This window comes from Podarcis muralis, chromosome 1 (genome assembly GCF_964188315.1).
Source record: "Podarcis muralis chromosome 1, rPodMur119.hap1.1, whole genome shotgun sequence".
Taxonomy (NCBI): domain Eukaryota; kingdom Metazoa; phylum Chordata; class Lepidosauria; order Squamata; family Lacertidae; genus Podarcis; species Podarcis muralis.
The window spans coordinates 31,974,006-31,997,347 of NC_135655.1; the positions used below are offsets into that span (position 1 = coordinate 31,974,006).

At 43.3% G+C, this 23,342-nt stretch overlaps 2 protein-coding genes across 7 annotated transcripts in view; one reads left to right on the forward strand and one right to left on the reverse strand.

Moving 5' to 3' along the window:
- BBOF1 (basal body orientation factor 1) overlaps positions 1 to 5,159 on the reverse strand; it is a 20,212-nt gene extending 15,053 nt beyond the window's left edge. The window contains exons 1-4 of one of the 3 annotated variants that reach the window (XR_013392172.1): positions 4,971 to 5,159; positions 3,986 to 4,256; positions 1,962 to 2,027; positions 456 to 599 (exon numbers count right to left, since the gene is read on the reverse strand). Coding sequence is in view for 2 of the 3 variants with exons in the window: in XM_077925649.1 (XP_077781775.1) it covers positions 456 to 599; positions 1,962 to 2,027; positions 3,986 to 4,256; positions 4,971 to 5,020 (531 nt within the window). In the remaining variant the exon portion in view is untranslated. Of the gene's footprint in view, positions 1 to 455; positions 600 to 1,961; positions 2,028 to 3,985; positions 4,257 to 4,395; positions 4,526 to 4,970 lie in introns of those variants that run through there. The other 2 variants (XM_077925649.1, XM_028719992.2) reach the window with 2 other exon arrangements.
- Positions 4,220 to 23,283, forward strand: ENTPD5 (ectonucleoside triphosphate diphosphohydrolase 5 (inactive)). 4 transcript variants are annotated; one of them, XM_028720037.2, is made up of 14 exons: positions 4,220 to 4,343; positions 9,930 to 10,207; positions 11,434 to 11,513; positions 11,891 to 12,034; positions 12,354 to 12,429; positions 13,761 to 13,796; positions 13,996 to 14,084; positions 15,033 to 15,112; positions 15,460 to 15,521; positions 16,790 to 16,891; positions 18,955 to 19,095; positions 20,528 to 20,584; positions 22,127 to 22,242; positions 23,094 to 23,283. In XM_028720037.2, exons 2-14 carry the CDS (start codon positions 9,991 to 9,993, stop codon positions 23,178 to 23,180), a joined length of 1,287 nt encoding a protein of 428 aa, XP_028575870.2. In that variant the 5' UTR covers positions 4,220 to 4,343; positions 9,930 to 9,990; the 3' UTR covers positions 23,181 to 23,283. The 4 variants fall into 4 exon arrangements, 3 of the variants coding, with proteins under 3 accessions (XP_028575870.2, XP_028575867.2, XP_077781794.1); XM_028720034.2 differs by lacking the exon at positions 4,220 to 4,343 and adding an exon at positions 4,505 to 4,619; XM_077925668.1 differs by lacking the exon at positions 4,220 to 4,343 and adding an exon at positions 8,665 to 8,800.
- The last annotated feature ends 59 nt before the right edge of the window (positions 23,284 to 23,342 follow it).

Consider the following 23,342-nt stretch of genomic DNA (forward strand, 5'->3'; position numbering starts at 1 on the left):
GGGCCAGTACTGCTTCCCCTTCAAAGTACACCCTGAAAAAAGCACTGCAGGTAACACTTACTTTGTGAGCAATGCTGAAAGCACAGGCCTTGCATACCTTCTCACATTTTGACATAGCTTTTCATCTTCGTCAGAGTATATAATCCAAAATCTGCTACACACAAATCTTGAAAATATCTCAGTTGAAGTGTACATCACATTATATATGATAAGCTGAATAAATTGCTAAAAGGTCATCAAACTGCAAATGTAAACGCTTGATTTTCTGACAAAAATCCAAGAAAAAAACGTTCTGTCTCGTTCTAGTAACTTCTGAGCCTGTCTCTCAAAACTTCATTTCATTTTTCCAAATTACACTTTGGCAGTCCAGCATAGCTGCACTTCAGCATGGCAGTCTAGAGATCACCAAATGCACTTCTAACACTTAGCAGAATAGATGCTAATAATAAACTTACATCTTCAAGTTGTTTTTCCAAAAGAGCTTTCTTTTTGCGAAAATCCATTATCATTTTCAGCTCAACTTGAATTAGGCCAATTTCTTTGGCCTTCTTGTTGAATTTTTCCTCCATCTCCTCCAACTGTTTGGTGTAATATTGTACCTGCAAATTAGAAACTTTTAGCAATATAAAAGAAAAAAACTAATGGTGCAATCCTACCCTAGGTATCTGCTGGCCGAATGGCCTTTGGAAGTGGAAGAACTCCTTTTCCACTGGTGGAATTGAACCTGCAGAGGCAGAACAAGCTATCCACTGCCAGAACCCTGTTGTTACACTGATGGAACACCACATCAGTTGAAAAATTACACCAGCAAAATCCCAGAGGTAGAGTGGCAGAGGAAAGGGTAGGGCGTGGAGGAGAAGCATACTATCAGTGTTTGTAATTGCACACTCATATCCATGAACATGGAGGAAATCTATGTGAGGACACAAACTGGCTTAAGTTCTGATTGTCCCACTGATTACCATGGGAGGAAACAGAGAAAAATGACCATTGCTCACCCCACCTGCAACATGCTTTCCCTGAGTTCTCCCCCTCCCCTCCCTAGTTGGTGATAGTTAGATGCTGCTCCAATTCTGCAAATTCCTGGACAAAGGCTTTTTGGTAAGAGACACAGGTATGGCAAAAATCTTTTTTTTTAAATTCTGAAAAATGAGCATATTGCATTAGGATCAGCTTGATGTGTAGCATGTTTAAAAACAATTCACATTAAAGAGCATCACTAGGGAAGAGCTACCAATAAAGAACTAAAATAACTTAACAAAATGAAGCTTTAAATGATGACTTTTTAGAACCAATAATAGTATAACAATTCCAAGTCAGTTCTACCTCCAGTTGCATAAGCCAAATGTTGATGAGAACTCTATCTCTGACTCTAGGCATGCTTATTTAGTCATTGAGTTGAATGGAACTTAATCGCAGGTAGGGGTGTATTGCCATGAGGTTGAGTATTAACATACTTTGGACTTAGTTTTCCAATTTTTTCTGGCAAATCCTGCCCCCCAAAAACAGTTAAGGTAGGATTGCCATACTCCCAAAAGTGAAAATCCGGACAACGTTGTTGAGTTTTTTCTTCTTGGGGGGAGGGGAGGAGAGGGGGGACAAAATTGTTAGGAACACACCCACACCCCAATTATGTTTTTAGACTTTTAAAATGATTTTTAAAGCATTTCTTTTTTTAAAAGAAACCTCTACTTGCCATACGTCCAGGTTTTCCCAGACATTTTGACGCTTCGGCAAAAATCCACCCAGATGCCATTTTCAGAGCCCAAACGTATGGCAGCCCTAGTTAAAGACTTAGTCATGACTTAAAGAGTAGAACCACTAGAGATTAGAAGATTAAATATATTTACTGTAAAACAGTCTTGTGCAACTTATCTATTGTCAGGTACAACCCAAAATGTGTTTAGTCTGGTTTTCAGTGTCCCATTGTACCAACAGAATCAAAAGACATGTCCATTCACCAGTTCATCGTTCTCTTCTTTGGCTTTTTGCTTCACCTCAATCAACTGCAGCTTTAGCTTCTCAATCTACATATTAAAAAAAGAAAATGAGGGGGGAAATCAATCATTTTATGGATTGGAAAAATCCAGTTCAGGGCTCACATGGTGGAATGAACAAAAAAAAAATTCCTTCCAGTAGCACCTTAAAGACCAACTAAGTTAGTTCTTGGTATGAGCTTTCGTGTGCATGCACACTTCTTCAGATACACCCAGATGGTGGAATGGAAGAACAAAGAGCTTTCCCAGGGTGAGGGTGTGTGACCTAGCTAAGCCTGACATGACACCTTTATAGTTTTGGTCCCTCCACACATTAATTAGATTTAAGCATGTTAGTTATATGAGGGTGATTATTTCATACTTTGTTCTCTATATCTTTCTTTGCAAAAGTGCTACAGTAGATAGGGTATTTGCTGTGAAAGTCTTACAGTCAGTGGGCTGAATAAGTAGGCTGCTAAATTGTAAAGGAAAGCCAAACTATACAGACTGAATGACACTCCATATTAGTACTTTTGTACTATTGATTTTGAAGACCAATGGAAAATGAAAGGATAATAGTTTTGGCAAGGCCATTTCCGACTAGGGGGAGGAGAGGGTGTTGCGGTCTAGCCCCTCCCTCCCAAGCGCGGGGGCTAACCTTGGCCCCCGCGAGAGTTGGGGGAATCCCTGGGCGGGCTCGCGACCCTGCCCGCCTATCGGCGGGCCGGGGGGAGGCGTGGCTTAAGGTATTTAAGCCGGGCACGCCCAGGGTCCCCCCTCTTTACTCCCGACCAGCTGAGAGGTTTTCCCATCCCACCCACCCTTAGACGCTTAGGTAGCCGTAGGTAGTCACGACCTTGCTATGGACTTCGGTTGGTCGCCGCAAGGGGCCTGGTAGGAATTTTTCCAAGTTGGCGATCTTCCGCCAGTTGGTTTTTTCGCCTACCTCGTAGCAAAGCGTCACAACTTTCCCTGTATTGGCGGTTAGGCATTGGCTGGGGGTTCAGTTGTTATGCAAATGGATGGGGGGGAAGGAACGCCATCACCTTCCCCCAGGAAATGGGGTAGTCCGGTACAGGACTCCGAGGGGCGTTGTCTTGTCCGAAACCTACCTAGGTAAGGGCCCCCGGCACGCCCCAAGCGGTGACACACGTGGGATCCTAGTTGGCGTACTCCAACGGGGGCCTCCCACGGTTAGTGTTAACCCTTCCCGGACATCATGCCGGGTAGCGGATAGGAGCCAATGCCTAGGGCCAATACCTTCAATTCTCTAATCAATAAAGTTGTGGCCATTTCATGCCCATTAAACTTAAACATCGTGTCCTGTGTCTTTCTTTCTGGGGGAGGGGTTTTGACACGCAAACACTATCTGTTGCAAAGAAAGAAAATCTAAACAGTGTTGAGGAGAAACACTTTCCTCCTCATCTAGGTTGTTTTTCCCCTTAAAAAGCGTAGCAGTGGCGATTGCTCTGAAATTCTATGTCACGTCTCCATTCTGAAAGTACATGCCATATGACAGGTGTGGGGAACCTCTGGTGCTCCAGATGTTCCTGAACTACAGCTCCCAGCCTTTGGCCACTCTTGCTAGGGCTAAAAAGGCAACATCTGGAGGGTTAAAAGTTTCCCACACCAGTTTTAAGATTGCCTAATGAATACAACAGCAATCAGTTCCTTCATTTTTATTTTTATTTTGGTTGTGGGGGTTTTGTGTGTATACACACGTATACAGTGCTTTTTTCTGGGAGGACGCAGGGGGATGCATACCCCTAAACATTTTGTGCATCTAAGTTTGGCCTCATTGAGGGACAGTATTTCAATGAGTAGGAAAGTGAGAGCACCCCTAAACATGTTTTTAGAAAAAGAGAGCACTGCATCTGTGTATAAAAACCGTGGAACTAGACAGATTATTCTGAATTAGCTCGACAGGCTGGAAAGATCGTAGCCTTCAGCGTTAAGGGGTAGCAATTCTGCAAAAGGAGGAGGAAGTTCGCCTGCTGTTCCGCACCTACCAGATCTTCCTTCTCCATGTCCTGCCTCTTGAGGTAGCCCATCACGTCCACCGTGTCCCTCTCCAGCCGCCGCTGCTGCCGCTCCAGCTCCTCGTTGTTCTGCGCGAGGCGGCGGGCGGCGGCGCGGTACTCCTTGCGGGAGACCTCGGTCACCTCCAGCCTGGCCTCCCATAGCGACGCCGCAGCTTTAGCCCTGTCGGCCTCCGACTCCTCCTTCAGGGCCTTCACGTCAACCTTCTTGCCGCTGCCGCCGGGGCCGCCCTTCTTCCCCCTGAGGGAAGCGAGCGACACCGCGCCATAGAAGGGTCAAGGGGGCCCGGGCGACTCTCGCCCCCACCCGCCAGATTTGCCCGGAGAGGTGGGTCCCAGCGCCAGCCCGTCCGCCCGTCCCCGTCTCCCTAGCTACCTACTTCCCTCCTTTCGCCGCTTTCGCCTTCCCTTTCCCCTTCATGTTTCCCCCTAGAAGCCACGCCGGTGTTTTCCCTCGCGGCGGCCCGTTGCTACGGCAACCGGGCGTCGCGGGAAGATGAGGACGATGGCGCGCGCGCACGAGAAGGAGAGACGTCGCGCGCGGTGTGTTGACGTGACACGCGGCACCGGCGAGATGTGGAAGGTTGAGGGCTCTGACAAGGCGGTGAGTGGAGAGGTCTGGACGGGGCAGTGCGTGGAAGTTCTTTCCCCGCCGGCTCAGGGTCGCGCGCGGGCCCAGCCCTGGAGAGCTCCCCCTGCCCCGGCCTTCCCGGCTCTGGTCTCTCCTGCTTCGGCAGCATTTGCCCTGTCGATACTCCGGCGGAGTTTCGAGCGATACACAAGGATGCGTGCACACCCGACACGCGTCTTTCCGTAGGAATCCGGAGCTTCTCGACTCGGAGAGACCATGCCTCCCGTTTCAATCTGTTGCATACAAACAAAGAAAAGCCACTTTGCCCGAGGAAATACATAGTTGTTTCCAAGCATCAGCTGAACGTGTCATTTCACTACTTACAAAATTGGTTTGCTCAATGGGTTAAGTCTTGGAAAGAGTGTTGCTTTCATTCTCCAATTCTAGTTATGCCAGTGCCTCCTGAAATCGAGGTGTGGTATTCTAGGGGTGCTGTGATAAAGCGCATTTCAAGCAGTCGCATCATCTATTGCTGCGCTGTGGCAGTGCCCGCTCCGATCAGCACAGAGTGGCATAAGAAGATGAGTCAAAAATAGCTCTTTGTTTTCCCCTGTTCATGAATTGACTTTGTGCCTCCTCCCCACCCCACCCCCACCCCCTCCTTCTTTTGCAATGAACATTCATCTTGTAAATTATTTTCTAATTCAGCAATGATTTTTATTGGAGCTTTTGCCCTACTGAAATATGCCCCTTGAACTTTCCTGGGGCAGAAAAACACACACAACCAAGGCATATTTTCTTGTTTGCCTTAGATAAATGATAAACCTAGGTTCACAGAAGCTGGTTGGCTTGAACTTTAACATGTAACTTCTGCTTGCTTAATAGCTGAGCATTTTTAGTTGCACTTGCAAATAAAGCCGAGGAATAGGTGAGTGAAGATGTAGTTGCTTGGCTAGTTAAATTGCTTTGTGGGGAGGGGGACTTTGGGATTGAAAGAAACTGCCTAAATTTCAGGTCTTGGATTGAATATATAGTTGTCATGATTGCCATCAAATAAAAACTAAGAGATGCAATATTATGTTTCTTTGTATATACTGTAATGTAATTAATGTGCACGGCGCTTTACAAATACAAGATAACCGGTCCTATCCATCCCTGAGGGGGCTTACATTCTAAGCAATTGACCACAGATAAAATGGAGGGAAGTACAGGCAGGAGTAAGCAGGGGAAGACTCTGTATTTATTTCAGTTACACATTCTTTGGGTTTGTAGTAATTGGAGATTGTGCTAAAGGCTTTATGGAAAAGATGGGTTTTGTGGAGGGATTTGAAAGAAGTAAGAAAGGTGGTATAACAAAGGTACACTGTATAAGTGCAGCTGGATTCATTGTTCCCAGATTTCTAAGGACTCCAACGCAACCTAATTGCTTTCTAACCATTGTTGCTCAGCCCTGAGCCATTTATACAGATTATACTAAGATTTCAGCATCACATGTTCTAAATCTATTATGAAATCCACTGCAGCTTGACAGCTAAGAACACAAAGTACACGAAGCTTATATGTGATTTGCTCATCAATTGGACTATTGTTTATCTGTGTAGGGGTACTAGCCTAGTATGATGGCAAGTAATGAATGAGCTACAATTTCCAAATACCATTCAATATTGCTTCATATATTACATAACATATTTTTCCATGTATAAGACTGCCCCATGTATAATACGCCCCCTACTTTTGCGGACCCCAGTTTAGAAAATGGGCGTATGCACTATCTGTGTATAAGACACCCCCAGATTTTTAATCTTATTTTAAAGTAAAAAAAAACCTAGTCTTATACACAGAAAAGTACGGTAATTATCCTGCCTTCCTTTGAAGTGCACAGAGTGGCACTTCACAGGGTAGTTGCAAGAATAAATTAGGTGTTTGGTGGAACCATAATCAATTATGTCACAGTGGCTTGTGAAATCAGTTCGGCACAAAGAGTGTTGAGCCCAAGTTCAACTACTGATTATTATAATGGCTATGCAGATATTTTAATCTAGGTCTTCCTAGATTAGCATTCTGTTGACTACACCACACTTGCTCTGTGGTATTATATAGTACAGGAGCTTCTCCTTTTGATTTTTGCAGTGAGAGATTTTTACAGACTTTCTTCTTCTTTGGCGATCACTCGTAGCCAAACCATCCTAAATATCTTTGTAGAAGCTTACAAAAAGCTTGGCCTATCACTCAACATCCGAAAAAAAACAAGTACAAAATAACCCCTCTGCAGCGCCACAAATGCAACTCAATGGTGTAACGTTTTACAGACAGTCCTGTACAAGTCTACTGAGAAGTAAGCTGCATTGAGTTCAATGTGACTTACTCCCAGGTAAGTGAATATAGGATTGCGGGCTTAGATATTCACTGGAGGGAAGTAAACATCTCAGTAAATGTGCTTAGGATTCCTCTTCCAAATGCCAAATTCCATGCTTATTAGCAGGCTCAGTAGTTGGTAAGAAAACTTGAACTGTGAGTTCTAAATCTAGTCTTGGTTACAACATGAATGAGACCTAAGCTTCTATCAAGACTTGCTTAACATTAAGCTGTATTATGCATCTGACTACTTTAGTTATTATGCCTTTAACAAGGAGGAAAATGCAAAGTAGAGCAGGTGGGTATTTATTAGAAAAATACCCAAGTTTTTAATAAATACTGGCTAGCACGATTTTGCATTTTTATTTCCTTTTTGGGCTTGTTCTGCTAGTGCAGAACAAGTTTATTCACTATTATGCCTCCAGTTCTATGATAGCAATCTATGTTATTATTTCAACATCCCAAGCTTTATATTTGAATGGGGAAACTACTGGTGGTGCAAAATAACAGTTCACTTAACAGGGATGTTAATGGATATTCTCTCAAAACGGTGTTGGTTATTGGTAAAGTTGAATAAAGGATTTCATTTGTTTGCTACTGCATTTAAAACTTGGTTGGAATTTGATTTAAACAATCAATCTGCTCCTAAGTTGCTGAAACTGTCTTTTTAATATAAATTCTGGGTTCATGTGGCTTGGGATGTTCATTGGAAAATGAAAGTTTAGGTTTCAGATTGTTAGACCAATTCTTTTTGCCATTTTGTTATGGCAAAGTATAGCCTAGAATGGGACGCGGGTGGCGCTGTGGGTAAAAGCCTCAGCGCCTAGGGCTTGCCGATCGAAAGGTCGGCGGTTCGAATCCCTGCGGCGGGGTGTGCTTCCGTTGCTCGGTCCCAGCGCCTGCCAACCTAGCAGTTCGAAAGCACCCCCGGGTGAAAGTAGATAAATAGGGACCGCTTACCAGCGGGAAGGTAAACGGCGTTCCGTGTGCGGCTCTGGCTCGCCAGATGCAGCTTCGTCACGCTGGTCACGTGACCCGGAAGTGTCTCCGGACAGCGCTGGCCCTCGGCCTCTTGAGTGAGATGGGCGCACAACCCTAGAGTCTGTCAAGACTGGCCCGTACGGGCAGGGGTACCTTTACCTTTACCTTTATAGCCTAGAATGATATTCTTATGCTGCGTATGGAGAAGTTTTCAGCAAACTTGTCCTTAGCCCTAATTTTATGTTAAAAGGGGACTTTATTATGGGATTTCTCTCCAAGAATACTTTCTCCTGTTCTTGGAACAAAACATACTGATTTGAATCTCGATGGAAAACGACATAGCTGCTGAGGGAGAGAAGTTTAAAGATTCATTTTAGGTTTTGTAACTAGTCATAAAGTTGAGGGATCAAAATGTGAGTGTGGAGCTATGGAATGATAAGGAAATAAAAAAAAAGGCAGAGGGCAAATGAGGTTTCTGAGCGGGAGGGGCAGCAAATTGAAACAGGCATAAGGGTAGAAGCAGGAGAAGGTGACAAGTCCAGTGATAATGGATTCAGATGCCAAGTTCTAACCACATGTGGGTGGACAGATATAATTAGTAGACTGGGTGTGCAAATAGTGAGGTGATGTACTATGCTGAAAAGCTGATGCATAAAGTAATTTGAGGCTTTTTAGAAATAAGAGCATGTCACAGCTAAGTATGGACAAAATCAACCAAAAGTCTTGTGGCACCTTAACAACTAACACATTTATTTTGACATAGTTTCTGTGGGCCAGAGTCCACATCATCAGATGCTCTGTAAGGACTTGCATTTTCCCTGAACTTCTTTTTGACAAGTTCTGCATAGGCTCTAAAACTCAGCACTCTACTCAAATAGGTAAAATGCAATTGGCTACATTAGATTGACTTTTTAATTTTTTTGTTTGAAAGTCTCTGTGTGATGCATTGCATTCCTCTTTTTCTTCTTCCTCCCCGCTTTCCCAAATAAATTTTATTTCTGTTCTTTGACATTTTGTTTCATGAGCTGAAAATAGTATTCCTCTGGAATTTCTCCTTAAAGACTTCCATATGTTAGACTGCACGGTTATTAAGCTAGCTCTTGTATTTCAAAATTACCTCATAAGAGTTCTATGGTGTCCTCTAAGCTTTGGAAAAGTAAAACTAAAGCTCATTTTTCCTAGAACATGGCTGGATCACTCTCGTCTCCCCACCCCTCCATTGCTGGATAATCTGGGAGATTTAGTATGACTGGTAGCAACCTATCAGAATTCATCTTTGGGGAAAGCCTTATATGTTCTCTACTTTCTGGGTTCTTGTGAGGTTCTTTTGTGCTATAATCAGACACAGCATTGGTCGGGAACATTGGTCTAAAAACAATTTGCATCTGATTTGAAAGTAAAAGTTAATACACAAACCAAAAAAAATATACTGAAAGATAAATTTGAGTACAAGGAAAGAAAACTGCATCAAATTCTAATACTCCTCCCATTCTGCCTCTCTAATAACTGTACATAACCGTAGTGGAGTTGTGTGTTTTACCCTCCCTGATTTTTAAGCCGCTGCCATCAGGAGAAGATGAGATTCCCATTGTCTGTCGTTTTGAATGACATTTGTGTTCTTTGTCTGCCCAAGCCTGCCAGTGTTTTAGTGAGGACACAGAAGTCTTGGCCTGAACACAGCTTAGCTGAATTGAATAGATTCGTGTCAATGGCTTAATTTGGCATTTGGCACAGTTTCAACATTATCCTGAAGCTGTTCAACCAGATGCTCTGTGAGGGAGGAGGAGCATAGCTTGCATTTTTATGAAATTGTCTGGAACATTAGAATGCATCTTGAACTGTTCCGTAGACTCAAAAGATGCAGCCCCTAATGGTGAGAATCAGATTCTTGAAGTGCGTTTGTAGCATGAGCTGTGGTTGGCGTGGCTTTTTAGGATGTTGAAAGTCTCCTGTGTGTAAGAGGTTTGGTGTGACTAATTATGCTCTTGGTTAATAACTCTGCTGCAGGAACTTCTACAACTCTGGAAATCCTGATTTGTACAGCGGCTGTCCAAGGCTCCCAAGCACAATGGTACTTTCCTGGGCTGCAGTCATTGCTATGTTTGCGCTTTCCTCCATTTACTGCCTAGTTTCTCACCACGGCCCAGAGCTGTGGTTTCAAGACCTCTTCCCTTCCAAAGTGTGCCCTGCAAACACCAGCATGGACACGTTATATGGCATTATGTTTGATGCAGGAAGCACAGGGACACGGATTCACATTTACACCTTTGTACAGAGAAGCCCAGGTAAGATGACATGAGAAGGTTCTAAGCCTATGCCGTGGGGACCTTAGATTGTGAATATATTGTATGCTTTTGCTAATTCTGATACCAGTGATCTTACTCATCCTCTAAAAGTTGGAGAACTAGCTTGAGTACTACTGTGACCAGCCATTGAAACTTTATTCTGAGCTCTGGAGTTTCTTAATGCTTCATAAGCCTTTATTCTCAGAGTTTCTGTCTTGTTTTCTTTAACCTTTGATCAGTTTGTACATGTTTGCTTCTCTTCCTAGATAAAGTTCATTGTGGTTCAGTTGTACTGCTTAGTCATGCTTCTTTCGAGAGGGTGTTCAATTTAAAGTGGCTTTATCACAGAAAACAGCAGGGGATTTTGGTCTGAAATGTTGTCTGTAACTGAGTGAGTGTCAGAAAGGTGGGAACTTGATAGTGGTATGAGACGTATTTTCACTTCTACAGTGAATTGTTAGGAGATTATCAGATAACTGTCAAACAAAACAAATATGTTTTCTAAAAGTTACTCTAGGCAGGGAGGGGAAGATGTTTTGTAACTTAGAAGGTGGCCTTGTTTCAATAAATGGATGAGTGGGGGGAGGGAATTGGGAAGGATCACCTTAGGACCTGGGTAGGAAAACTAAAGCCCGGGGGCCGGATCCAGCCCAATCACCTTCTAAATCCCACCCGCCAATGGTCCGGGAATCAGCGTGTTTTTACATGAGTAGAATGTGTCCTTTTATTTAAAATGCATCTCTGGGTTATTTGTGGGCCATAGGAATTCGTTCTTTTTTCTCTCTTTTCTTCAAAATATAGTTGGGCCCCCCACAAGGTCTGAGGGACAGTGGACCGGCCCCTGCTGAAAATGTTTGCTGACCCCTGCCTTAGGACATGTTAGATAAATTTTCCAGCTCCTTATTTTGATTGCTTGGCTTTATCCAGATCAGCTTGCTTTGTCACGTTTCAACTAATTTTGTGCTCACTTGTTGCCCCAGTAATTCTTTTTACATGTGGATTTGCAGGGCCCAGAATGTCCTTTCCCAAAAGTATACTGAATTTGTCAGTTTGGCTGCATTTTGAAAACCAAAGCCACAGTGGCCCATACTAGAACATTTTCTGTGTGAAAGAAATAATGGTGTGTTAGATTGATGTCCTGTGAAATCAGTAAATTCCTTTTGATAGATATGCACACATTTGAGAAGATCAACTATTATAAAAGTTGTTTGGCTTGATTTTTGCAGAAAAACCTGCAGAGTTAGAAGGCGAAATCTTTGAATCAGTCAAGCCAGGACTCTCCGCCTATGCTGATCAGCCTGGGAAGGTAAGACATTCTGATGGCTTTTGTGACAATTTGGCTCTCTTCCTCCCCACTCATTCTAAATTCAGTTTATATAACATGAAGAAGAAAAAGAAAACATAATGGGAAGGCGAGGAGGATGATGAGGCAGGTGAGAAGTAGATGTTTTTCTGTACAGCACCATCAGTAGACATGGCGCTTGACACAGTTTAAGAATGGGGAGCTGGACAGGAGCTTACAATCTAGGATAGCAGAAGAGGTAAGAGGGTGGGGCAAGAGGAACTTGGGGGGTGTGTGGAAGGGACAAATGTGAGTAAATGCAATTGCATGTACCTGCAACTTAGTTATAGGCGAGAGCGAACTTACCAACGTTTGTGTCTTGGATTTCTCTCCAACTTTAGGGAGCAGAAACAGTCAGACAATTGTTGGACATGGCTAAAGAAGCTGTACCGCCCAGTCACTGGAATAAGACCCCAGTAGTCCTGAAAGCCACGGCTGGTCTGAGGCTGTTAGCAGAGCATAAAGCCCAAGCTTTACTCTCTGAGGTAACTTTAGGTTGTATTGCAAGGGGGTTGGCTTATTGTGTAAAAGTTGGGGGCATATGTAACAAGCTCTTTTCAGTGCTTGCCTATGTGCGGTTTTGCCTTGATTTTTTTAAAAATACCATACCAGTCTTGTGAGAGGCACTTGTAGATCCTACATCTGCTGTCACTGTGTTTCAATAAATTCCTGTTTTATACCTGAATGCTGGGTGAAAGCGTTTGACTTGTGCTCACCTTGATTTACCTCCCGCTGTTTTTTGTACGGGAGGAAAGTTATGACATCCACTCATCCATGCATAACCTAGTTTTTTCATTTCCACAGGTCAGGGCGGTCTTTGAGGAGTCGCCATTTCTAGTTCCTGATAACAGTGTTAGCATCATGGATGGATCTTATGAAGGTGGGTTCCGGGAGGCAGAAAATGGGAAGGAATGGAGGTGAGTTTGGGGAGAAAGAAAAGGGAGGGGACCAAGTGAGGGAGAATAACCACAGAAGCAAGAGGGAAGGAGTAGCATCTCCCCAGTGCCGAATGAAAGGTAAAATATTGCTGGTCTCACAGTGGCTAAACCACAATTTCCTTCTTAGTCCCTAAGAGATGCTTTAAGTTTCTAGAGGAGAATTAGGTTCCATACGCAGGAAAGCAAAGAGTCTCCTTGGTTTTAATGGCAACATTTCATAATGCAAGTACTGTTAGATGAAAAGCAGTCACATAGTTTGCAATTAGAAGAAACTCAAGCAAAGGACAAATTCAAGTAGCCAAACTGGCATAGTGAGTAAATAGTTTTAAGTGTATAGTAGCCCAGGGGGGTTGGGAGCTCCTGTATGCCAGAGATGTGCAGGGTTGGAGACAAAAGTATGCTGCCCGACAGGTGAGACTTTTACCTTTGTACAGTCAGCTACATTGTCAGAGGTCTTTATGCCCCAGTCTCACCAACAGGCATTGTCAAAGGTCAGGGACATAGTCTTTCAGCGAAGGAAAAGCAGTGGAAGAGGACGTGGAACAGGGCTGGGGAGAGGTGTGGCCTATGGATGGGGCATGACCTGGTAGGGTTCTGTGGACCAGATGGAAAGGCCTGGAGGGCTGCACAGGCCCCTGAGCCTGAGATTTCCTACCCCTAATCTGACTAACAATGACAGCTGAAGTAGAGGTTTTCTGTTTCCTCACAAGCATGGTTTATCGGTCAGCCTACATTTACCAAATGATCTTCAACTCACTTTCCATACCTTTGTGATGAACAGTGAATTATTGTTTGTTACCTATTGGGAAGTACAGGCAAAACAGCACAGTCCCTGCCTGCACATTTGCAAGCCAAAATATTTTCTGATATGGGAAACAGTGAGCAGTGCAAAGCTATCCCACCATACCTATTGTGCGCTAAACTCAGCCTGGATCCCCCTCAGTCCACATGTTCAACATGCCAAACTGGTCAAGTGAATTGTTCCTAAGCTACTGTTCCTAAGCATGTCCACTAAGAGTAAAGATAATACATTTTTCGTGGGTTAGAAATGAAGCCAAATATATTTTAAGAGAGGAATTGTGGAAGATCTCAAATGGAAAACAGTGAAGGCTGATGGGGGTGGAGACTAGAACATACTCAAAACCTAGGGAAGGATTGGAAGAGATTCTGCTTGAACAGTGATAGAAGTGGAAATCTAGCAGCAGTGGATATCTTCCTGGATTGCATTTGGGTCTCAAGATAGATTTCAGTTACTTTTCCTTCCTTTTTGCAGGTATACTAGCCTGGATCACCGTGAACTTTTTGACAGGTAATTACTGCTATGTGATTTCTGTTTTGAGGCTTGGATAGAGTCTGTTCCTTAAAAACTGAGTAGTTAGTTGAATATTTATAGTGCAAATTTTCAGAAGACTCTGTTACTCAAATCCATTTTGGGCTGCAAATAATAGATAACATGGAAACTCTCTGGCATGTGGGTCGCCTTTGAACTTCTTCAATGTTCCCTGCAGGGCAGTTGTATGGCCGGAATCAGCAGACGGTGGGGACCCTGGATCTGGGAGGAGCCTCAACCCAGATCACATTCCTGCCACAGCGGGAGGTGAGGAATCTCGAGGTTGCGAAAATGTTGGATAATTTGGTGCAGGTGTCCCATTTATTTCATGTTTTATTTCATCTAGATCTAGGCTGCTTTAATCTGGCAGGGTCAGATGGGCGGGGTTCAAATAATAAATTATTGTTATGATTAAATTATTATAATAATATTCATTAGGCTTCTTTGTAAAAGTGTTTTAAATACCAGAAATAATGTAAAATGGTATGTATTTGATAATGTTGCTTTTCAAGCTGTGACTTCCAAAATGTTGCAGCTTGTTCTTTAAAGTAGTGCCTGTATCTTATTATCATACGTATATTCTGACCAGGGAACACGGGTGGCGCTGTGGTCTGAACCACTGAGCCTCTTGGGCTTGCCAATCAGAAAATTGGCAGTTCGAATCCTCACGACGGGGTGAGCTCCCGTTGCTCTGCCCCAGCTTCTAACCTAGCAGTTCGAAAGCACAACAGTGCGAGTAGATAAATAGATACCACTGCAGCAGAAAAGTAAGCAGTGTTTCCATGCGCTCTGGCACTCATCATAGTGTCCCAATGCACTAGTAACAGTTTAGTCATGCTGGCCACATGACCCGGAAAGCTGCCTGTGGACAAACGCCAACTCCCTTGGCCTGAAAGCAAGATGAGCGCCACAACCCCATAGTTGCCTTTGACTGGACTTAACCATCCAGGGGTCCTTTACCTTTTTTCCTTATTGTGAACTTTCCAGCATCATCAGTTTATGACTGTGACTACATTTATTATCAGCCTTCATAGAAGATTTTCTTCCTTACTACAATAGAGCAGACATTTTCTGAACATTAATAGCTTAAGATTATCAAAATTCTCTTGTCTCTTCAAGACTCATGTGAATGTTATATGCTGTACAAATGTTACACAAATGTGTCTTGAAATTTAAAAGTCACTGAACAATCCTTTCTCATTATCCTAATTTTAGGAAACCCTAGAGCAAACACCAATAGATTTCCTTACCTCATTCGAAATGTTCAACAGCACTTACAAGCTCTACACACACAGGTGAGTGAGGCAGTTCTATGCAAATGACTATTTTTAAGGACACTGTTAGGTATTTGTCAGATGTAATATTTCCTTAATAATTTGTATTGCTTATTCTGAAGTCAGCATCTCTTGCTAGTTATCACAACCCCACATGTGTCTTTATTCTCATTATAATAAACAGGTAGTTTGTGGATTACTGTAAAGAAGCACATGCTAATATTTCATACATGGGCTTAGCAAGGAGGAGGCTGTTTTAGCAGAGTATTGATCTTATAGCCTTGTTCATAAAATTGCCTAGTCTTATAAGTGGGATAGGGTGAACTCCGACTTTAACCAAGTGCTGTTTGGCCTTCTTCATTTTACAGCTATTTGGGGTTTGGTCTGAAGGCTGCACGGCTTGCTACATTGGGAGCCCTGGAAATGGAAGGTACAGTCAGACAGAATAGCTTTGTGTTTGTGTGTGTGGATGGACTCATGGGGGGGGGGGGGTCATCCAGCTGAGTTGATTCATCCAGTCCCTAGAATTTGTCCTATTCAGAATTCTAATGGGAAATGGTCCTAGACCAGCTTCTGACAGGCTGACTGTCTCTTTATCCCCTTCCTGGTGTGCATTTTCCTTTTAATGAGATTCTGCTGTTACTGAGACAGGTAACATGACACTCTGTAGGGTTATACAAGCCAGCTGAAAGATAAACTCAGAGAGGAGCCAAATTGTGAAAAGCAATTGTAGCTGCCCTTTGTGGTAGATAACTGCTTATTAAAACCAAGCCTCTAGGTGGAGGTGAGTTTGGGTTGTGATTACAAATAAATAAATAAAAATGCACCATGATTATGATCTACATTCTAAACCGTAGATATACTACTTCAGCTCTTTTAAACGGTTCAGCAACTCAGCTTCCTGTTTTGCTCGAATGTGAAAAAATTCGGGTTCAGGGGATGCTCTTCCTACTTGAGAACCTTCTAAGTCATCTCCTCCTTTTGATTAGCCTTTCTCCAACTCAGCCCTCCAGATGTTTTGAGACTACAGTTCCTATCATCTCTGCCCACTGGTCCTGCTAGCTACAGATCATGGGAGTTGTAGGCCAAAAACAACTGGAGGGCTGAGTTGGAGGAAGCCTGGCCTAGGAGTCCACTAACATATTAATATCAAGACCCTTTGAGTAGCACATACAGCTATTATCATTTTCACATCCCATTATCATGCCAACTCACCAAGAATACACTTTGGTTTCATGGCCTCCATCCTGGTGTTGTACACTGCTGCCCCATCTATACGTTTTTAGTCCAGTTTGGCTGGGAGCAGAAGCATTCCCCAACCTGTATCTGTCGCTTCCATTTTTCACCTACCTGTCTATACAGGACCCACCTGCCTACATAGAGTTTAGTGCAGGGATGGGGAATATGTGGCCCTCCAGCTGTTCTTGAATTCCAACACCCATCTGCTCCAACAACCCAGCATGACCAGTGGTCAGGATTGATAGGAACTATAGTATACCAACATCTGGAAGACCAAAGATTAGCTACTCCTGATCTAGTAGACTGAGCTTCCTATTTGGGGAAACAAGAAAAAACTTGATTTTCTTCTATAAATGGACTTTGGCATTTGAAGTTTCCCCAACTTCCTTTTCCTGCAAGTACCAAGGGTACTGAAAAACATAAGCATTATTAATTTCACCCGATCTATATTCTCTTTAGCGTCAGATGGACGGACGTTCCGAAGTTCATGTTTGCCAAAACAGCTGGAGGCAGAATGGCACTTTGGGGGAGTAAAATACCAGTATGGTGGCAACAAAGAAGGTAAGTTAGAGAGATAAAGTTTCCCAAGACTGCTGCTGCTCTGACATCTATCTCAGTGTTTCCCAACCTTGTGCCTCCAGATGTTTTTGGCCTACAACTCCCATCATCCCTGACTAGCAAGACCAGTGGCAAGGGATGATGGGAATTGTAGGCCAAAAACAGCTGGAGGCACAAGGTTGGGAAACACTGATCTATCTATCTATCTAGCTATCTAGCTATCTATCATCTATCTATCTATCTTCTGGTCCCAGGGAGCTTATTGCTGGGGTAATGGCTTGAAATGCTTTAGACCCAGCCAGAAATAATAATGACCAGGAAACAGATCTTCACCTGAAAAGCCATTGATTGTGCTCATTGGAGTATATTGTCCCACTAAAGTAACATGGCCGGTCTCTTGTATTCTTATTTCGTCTGGGAATCCTTGATCTGAATCTCAGTGAAGCTATCCATTGCCATAATTTATTTGCTTGATGTGAATTATATTTTGTATGCTCCCCACTTCTAAACGTTTTGCTACTTACACTTGGAGGGTTTTCTTTTTTAAGTAACTATTTTAAATAAAATTCATAGGGCACAGGTGGGGAACCTGTAGCCTGGAGGCCAGTGGTCCCAATTTAACCTATGAGGCATTTTACCCCAGGCCATACTCACCCCACATGTGACTTCCTAGGACATCAGGTATAGTACAGCTGTAGCTACAAAGGAACAACGAGGAGTGTTAAAGTGCAGTAATTTGCCTGCAAGTGGAGCTTGCATTCAACATTTTAAAACTTGGTGCTGAATACCAGATCTTCTGGGATTGGCTCCACTCAAGAGACTCCGGAACAGAAGTTCTGAATGAAGCCATCCCTGCCACAAGCAGGGCTTGCTTGTGGCAGAGAAAGCACTGCATAATACTTCTTTGCAGGTGCAGCTTGCAGCCGCATGGAAACATTTTCCCTTTTTGCTCGCTTGGAGTGTGATAAACTTTCAAAACTGACCTGTAGAAGATAGGCCAGTTCTGGATTTGATTTATTGAAAACAGGAAGTTCTTAAATCGTGGATTAAAGGAATACCTATTTTTATTAAAACCTAGTATTTAAGGACAGAGAAGAGAGAAAGCTGGGAGATGAGTCAGAGATTCATGACGACACAGAGGCTTTAGTCAGGAAGAGGTGTCAAGATAAGACCTGAGCTATTTTGCACAGGCAATAGCAGCGGACTTTCTTTTTTGCTAATATTTATTGAGTTTCCATTTCGGATTGCAGCAGGGACAGAACATAAATTTTAGGTCCAGGAAGACAGCATTTCCTTTCTCCTCTGGCTACTGTGGCCCTGTTTGCACATCATGCTAAGCCAAACGGAGGCTTAGCACAAAGGTCCGAGTGAGTGGGCTCTGAGAGATCACAGCCATTTCACTCCTTCCCAGTCATTTTGCTTCCATGCTTGAGTTAAACCAGTTTGGCTTAGGGTGTCGTCTCAACCCAGGCTTGGGTTGTCCAGACTAAGCACAAATTCTAACAAAGTTTTGACCAGGAGAGCTGAATCACAATCTGTTTTGGCCATGGTAAGCCATAGGTTAGCTCGGCCTGGAACACATGCAAAACAATCAGGGAACGAGCAAAGCAGCCACCATCTCCTCTCCAAGCCAACACGTTTGTGCTAAGCCATGGTTTGTCTCAGTGTGGTGTGCAAACCAGGCAAATGAGTCACTTCTGCTCCATTAAAATCTCCATTACTTGGATCACAAGGCTCACAATAAGGTTACCTTGCATAATTCCCTGACATCTATGGCATTTAATATTGGGTGTATGTTCACAGTTGTAAGAGAGTCCTTTTTGTGTAGAGGACCCCTTTCCCCATCACCTAGGGTTTGCTTGTTTGTTTTTAAAAAACCGTGTATAATCATAAAGCGTAAGGATAGAGATGCGAATGTGCCCAGGCTGTGCCAATACTGCAAAGCTGTCAGGAAAGACCATTTACAACTGTTGCACTTTCCTTAATTTCATTGTTAGCAATTCTGCACTTATCTGCAATGGGATTCATGACATGTTGAACTTACCTTTGTGTGTTTACCCTGCCAGGAGAAACGGGATTTGAACCTTGCTATTCTGAAGTGTTGAAGGTGGTAAAGGGAAAATTGCATCAACCAGATGAGATTCGGCACAGGTCCTTCTATGCCTTTTCCTATTATTACGATCGGGCTGTGGACACCGCCCTGATAGGTGAATAGCAAACATTTGAAATCTTGAGCTCTATGACCCTTGGGGAATGAATGCCCCTCTTTCAGTCAGTCACCTACACGATGGGACTCGATGAGCCGTTCCAGATGCTCCTCTATTCATGCAATGAATGCACACGGGTCGTTCATTTGTTGCAGGAATATCTTATTATCCTGACATGGTAAGCACTGGAGGTATATATTGTACCTGAAGAAATATGATTCCCCCAGTCCAGATAGTGTATCCATTGTGAATGCTGGGGAGAATGTGGTTGCACCAGATGTCACTGGCACCTATTGAATATCACGAGCATGAGCGATGCAGCCAGCACCACTTTATGAACCTTTTAAAACGTGCCTTCCCCTTTTCAGTTGTTTGAGGATGGATTAAAGTGTGGCTGCAGATGGTTGTGGATAGTGCAAACCCTGAGCCCGGCTTCTGCTGGGGAGGGCGGGATATAAATAAAATTTATTATTATTATTATTATTAGAACAGAATCCCTTTAACCTCTGGAAGAGCCTTAACAATAAAGGAGTGTTTTTGCATGCTTCCTTCTGAATAAATGATTGGTGTTATTTCATTCATTCCTATGGAGAATGAATGCATCAGCACAGCTGGTTGGGCAGGTGCCACTGCCAGGCTATCATGGCTCAGGGGGTCACCAGCCTTTTTGGGTTGATGGGCACGTTTTGAGCTGTGTGTGTGTGTGTGTGTGTGTGTGTGTGTGTGTGTAGCTATCACCCCCTCTAGTTGCATCTCTCCCAACAAAATGTGTGTTTGTACAAGCTTGTTGTTTTTCAGGCCTTGGTAGGGATGAAGGAGGAACTACCGCTCCTCGTTTCAAGACAAAGGGGGCAGTAAGCAGGGGGGCAGTCTTTGTGGGCACCAGAAGTCCATAAGTTTGCTGCTTTGCCCATAACTTCTATACTGGTGCCCATGATCTGAGTTGAAGCTAGTGCTTAAATGTTTAACTTGTTTTAAATTAAACAAACATTAGATGTTTAAATGACAACTTGCTGTATCTTGCTTTCCTAGTCAGTCCACCTGCCAAGGGTGTGTTCCATAGGCCAGTGACAGGACTCTGGGTAAACAGACTATTTGCATTAGCTGTTTTACGTACTGTATTGGGGTTCCGTGGCAGACACACACGGCTTCCTTCATAGATCAATTGGCATGGAAAGGAAATCTATGAGAAGAAAATGTGAAAACCATGGCTTGAAGGACCATATCTGAATCTGCCAAACACCACATTGTAACTCGTTTAAATGTTTGGGGTTTTTTATTATCAGCATCCCATGCCACCCTAAATTGATCAGGAAATCCCTCTATAACTTGTGTTGGGTAGACTACTACACTTGCCACAGAGATAAGTGTTTTATCAGTTTTTCACAGTATCTCGTAGCCAGAGGATGACCCTTATCTTTTGACATTTCAGATTATGAGAAAGGCGGTGTTCTCAAAGTGGAAGACTTTAGAAGAAAAGCCAAAGAAGGTAAAATGTACTCTTGAGAGTTGAATTAGGGTACTTCCAGTTAATGAAGCAGTAGTCATGTCACTTTGAATAATAATAATAATAATAATAAATTTTATTTATATCCCGCCCTCCCCAGCCGAAGCTGGGCTCAGGGCGGCTAACAACAATCAAATAACCAAATAGTTGAATAATCACACATTCTAAAATATTTCATTATAAAAATTAATTAAAATCAAATTGATGGCAACCAAAATACTGTGCAGGTTGCCAGAGGAGGGAGTCAGGCTGCGCCCTGACCAAAGGCCTGGTGGAACAACTCTGTCTTGCAGGCCCTGCGGAAAGATGTCAGGTCCCGCAGGGCCCTAGTCTCTTGTGACAGAGCATTCCACCAGATTGGAGCCGCAGCCGAGAAGGCCCTGGCTCTAGTTGAGGCCAGCCTAACCTCTCTGAGGCCTGGGACCTTGAGGATGTTTTTATTTACAGACCGTAGGTCTCTCTGTGGGGCATACCAGGAGAGGCGGTCCCGTAGGTACGAGGGTCCTAGGCCGTATAGGGCTTTAAAGGTTAAAACCAGCACCTTAAACCTGATCCTATACTCCACTGGGAGCCAGTGCAGGTGGTATAGCACCGGGTGAATGTGATCTCGCAGCGAGGACCCCGTAAGGAGTCTCGCTGCGGCATTCTGTACCCGCTGGAGTTTCTGGGTCAGTCTCAAGGGCAGCCCCACGTAGAGCGAGTTACAATAATCCATAGTGCCATGTGAGGGTGTATTTTAGTCACTCACTGACATTTGAAATATCAGACCATTGTTGTTTAGGGGCAAGGTAAGGCTAATGGTTTGATCAGAATAAAGCAGGTTTTCGAGTAACTGCTTAAGAAATTAGGAATTCACTCTGCACTTTTGAATTCAGAGAACAACTATGGAATAGCCATGAAACAACCATGGCTATTAACCAGAAGGTTGGTGGTTTGAGCCCACCAAAGGATGGCTGTGGGCAGGATTCCTGCATTGCATGACCCTCGGGATCCCTTCTCGCTCTGTAATTCTATGAGTCTATGATTTTATAAGGGCAGGTCAGCCAGTCTACAAGCATTTCAACTACTTGCATAGACTATGTATTCCAATAAAGCGTATTGACATGTATATATATTTAGGAACCATTTAAAGTGCAGAGTCTTAATATGGCCGGCAAGTTCCTCTCTCTTCCAGGTAGAAAATATTCCACTTTGGAGTAGCTAAAAACATATACTAAACAATTAAGGGATTGGGAACAAGTAGAAGAGTGATGGCTCCCAACTCGGTTTATTATTGCACTTGCACCATTTTCCATGGTTCTTGTTCTCGAATGCTCCTCAAGCAGCATTTGAAACTAATTCAAGCACAAGTGCAGCACAGGTGGGGATGAACAAATGTGGAATGGCCTATGGGATCATACATCTCTTGAGTTGTGGTTTGCATTCAGCTAGAATTACATTTAATAGTTTTTGTGATAATATTGCTTATTTTGGAGTCACTTGCTCCAATACTGCTGAATATTCTTCTCAATTTTTTCTTTGAAGTGTGTGACAATCTGGACAGCTACAGCTCTGCCAGTCCTTTCCTTTGTATGGATCTCAGTTACATTACAGCTTTATTAAAAGAAGGATTTGGATTTGGAGACAGTACAGTTTTACAGGCAAGTAAAAATGATTGAAATAAGCCTTGGTTGAAGATTTTATATTATTGACTAGTTGTTGGTACTGGTACTTTGTTCCATATGCTTTGGTGAAATGGGGTGGGTGAATCTACTTATTTTAGCATGGTAAAGAATAAAGGTAAAAGGTAAAGGGACCCCTGACCATTAGGTCCAGTCGTGACCGACTCTGGGGATGCGGCACTCATCTCGCTTTATTCGCTGAGGGAGCCGGCGTACAGCTTCCGGGTCATGTGGCCAGCATGACTTAGCCGCTTCTGGCAAACCAGAGCAGCGCACGGAAACACCGTTTACCTTCCCGCCAGAGCAGTACTTATTTATTTACTTGCACTTTGATGTGCTTTCGAACTGCTAGGTTGGCAGGAGGTGGGACTGAGCAACGGGAGCTCACCCCGTCGTGGGGATTCGAACCGCCGACCTTCTGATCGGCAAGTCCTAGGCTCTGTAGTTTAACCCACAGCGCCTGCTAAGTGTCTTTGCAGCTCCTGTTTTTTTCTTCTAGTCAAATGCAGCTCAAACTTAACAGTATGGGATTTTAACGAATACTTTTCTTATTTAAACTCATAACAGTAGGAAGTCACTGTTTATTAATAAGTAGTTGCAGTAGTTAACTCCCAGTTTAAATTGACTTTAATGCTGCTTAGTGTCCAGTAGTCAGATATCCTTGTTTGAGATCTAACTTGCAGTTATTTTTACTGCAACTGTACTTTCTATCATATCCATCTGGAGTTATACTGGAAAATATACTCAGCCTATACACTAAAAATGTACTCTGCCTAAAATGTCTGTATTGGAACAAGGGTAATTGATCTTTTACTTTTCTTCTTTTACAGCTGGCAAAGAAAGTGAACAACATAGAGACAAGCTGGGCTCTAGGTGCTACCTTTCACCTCCTGCAATCTCTTGGACTCTCCCATTGAGAAAACATCATCTATAGAATATTATATTTTCTTGAAAGAAGAAAAGGCAATTCTGATGAGCATACAGCCAAACACAGACCAAAGTAGAACTGGTTACCTTTAAGACTGCACTCAGTCTTATTACAGTTCCAAGCTGTAATAAGATGGGTCCTTCTAGGGTAG

What these genes read in the sequence shown, in the direction of transcription:
- ENTPD5 (XM_028720037.2), top strand. Translation starts at nt 9,991, where the DNA reads ATGGTACTTTCCTGGGCTGCAGTCATTGCTATGTTTGCGCTTTCCTCC. An exon ending in CCCAAGCTTTACTCTCTGAG is followed by an intron (nt 12,035 to 12,353) that starts GTAACTTTAGGT and finishes TCATTTCCACAG; the next exon opens with GTCAGGGCGGTCTTTGAGGA. An exon ending in CACCGTGAACTTTTTGACAG is followed by an intron (nt 13,797 to 13,995) that starts GTAATTACTGCT and finishes TGTTCCCTGCAG; the next exon opens with GGCAGTTGTATGGCCGGAAT.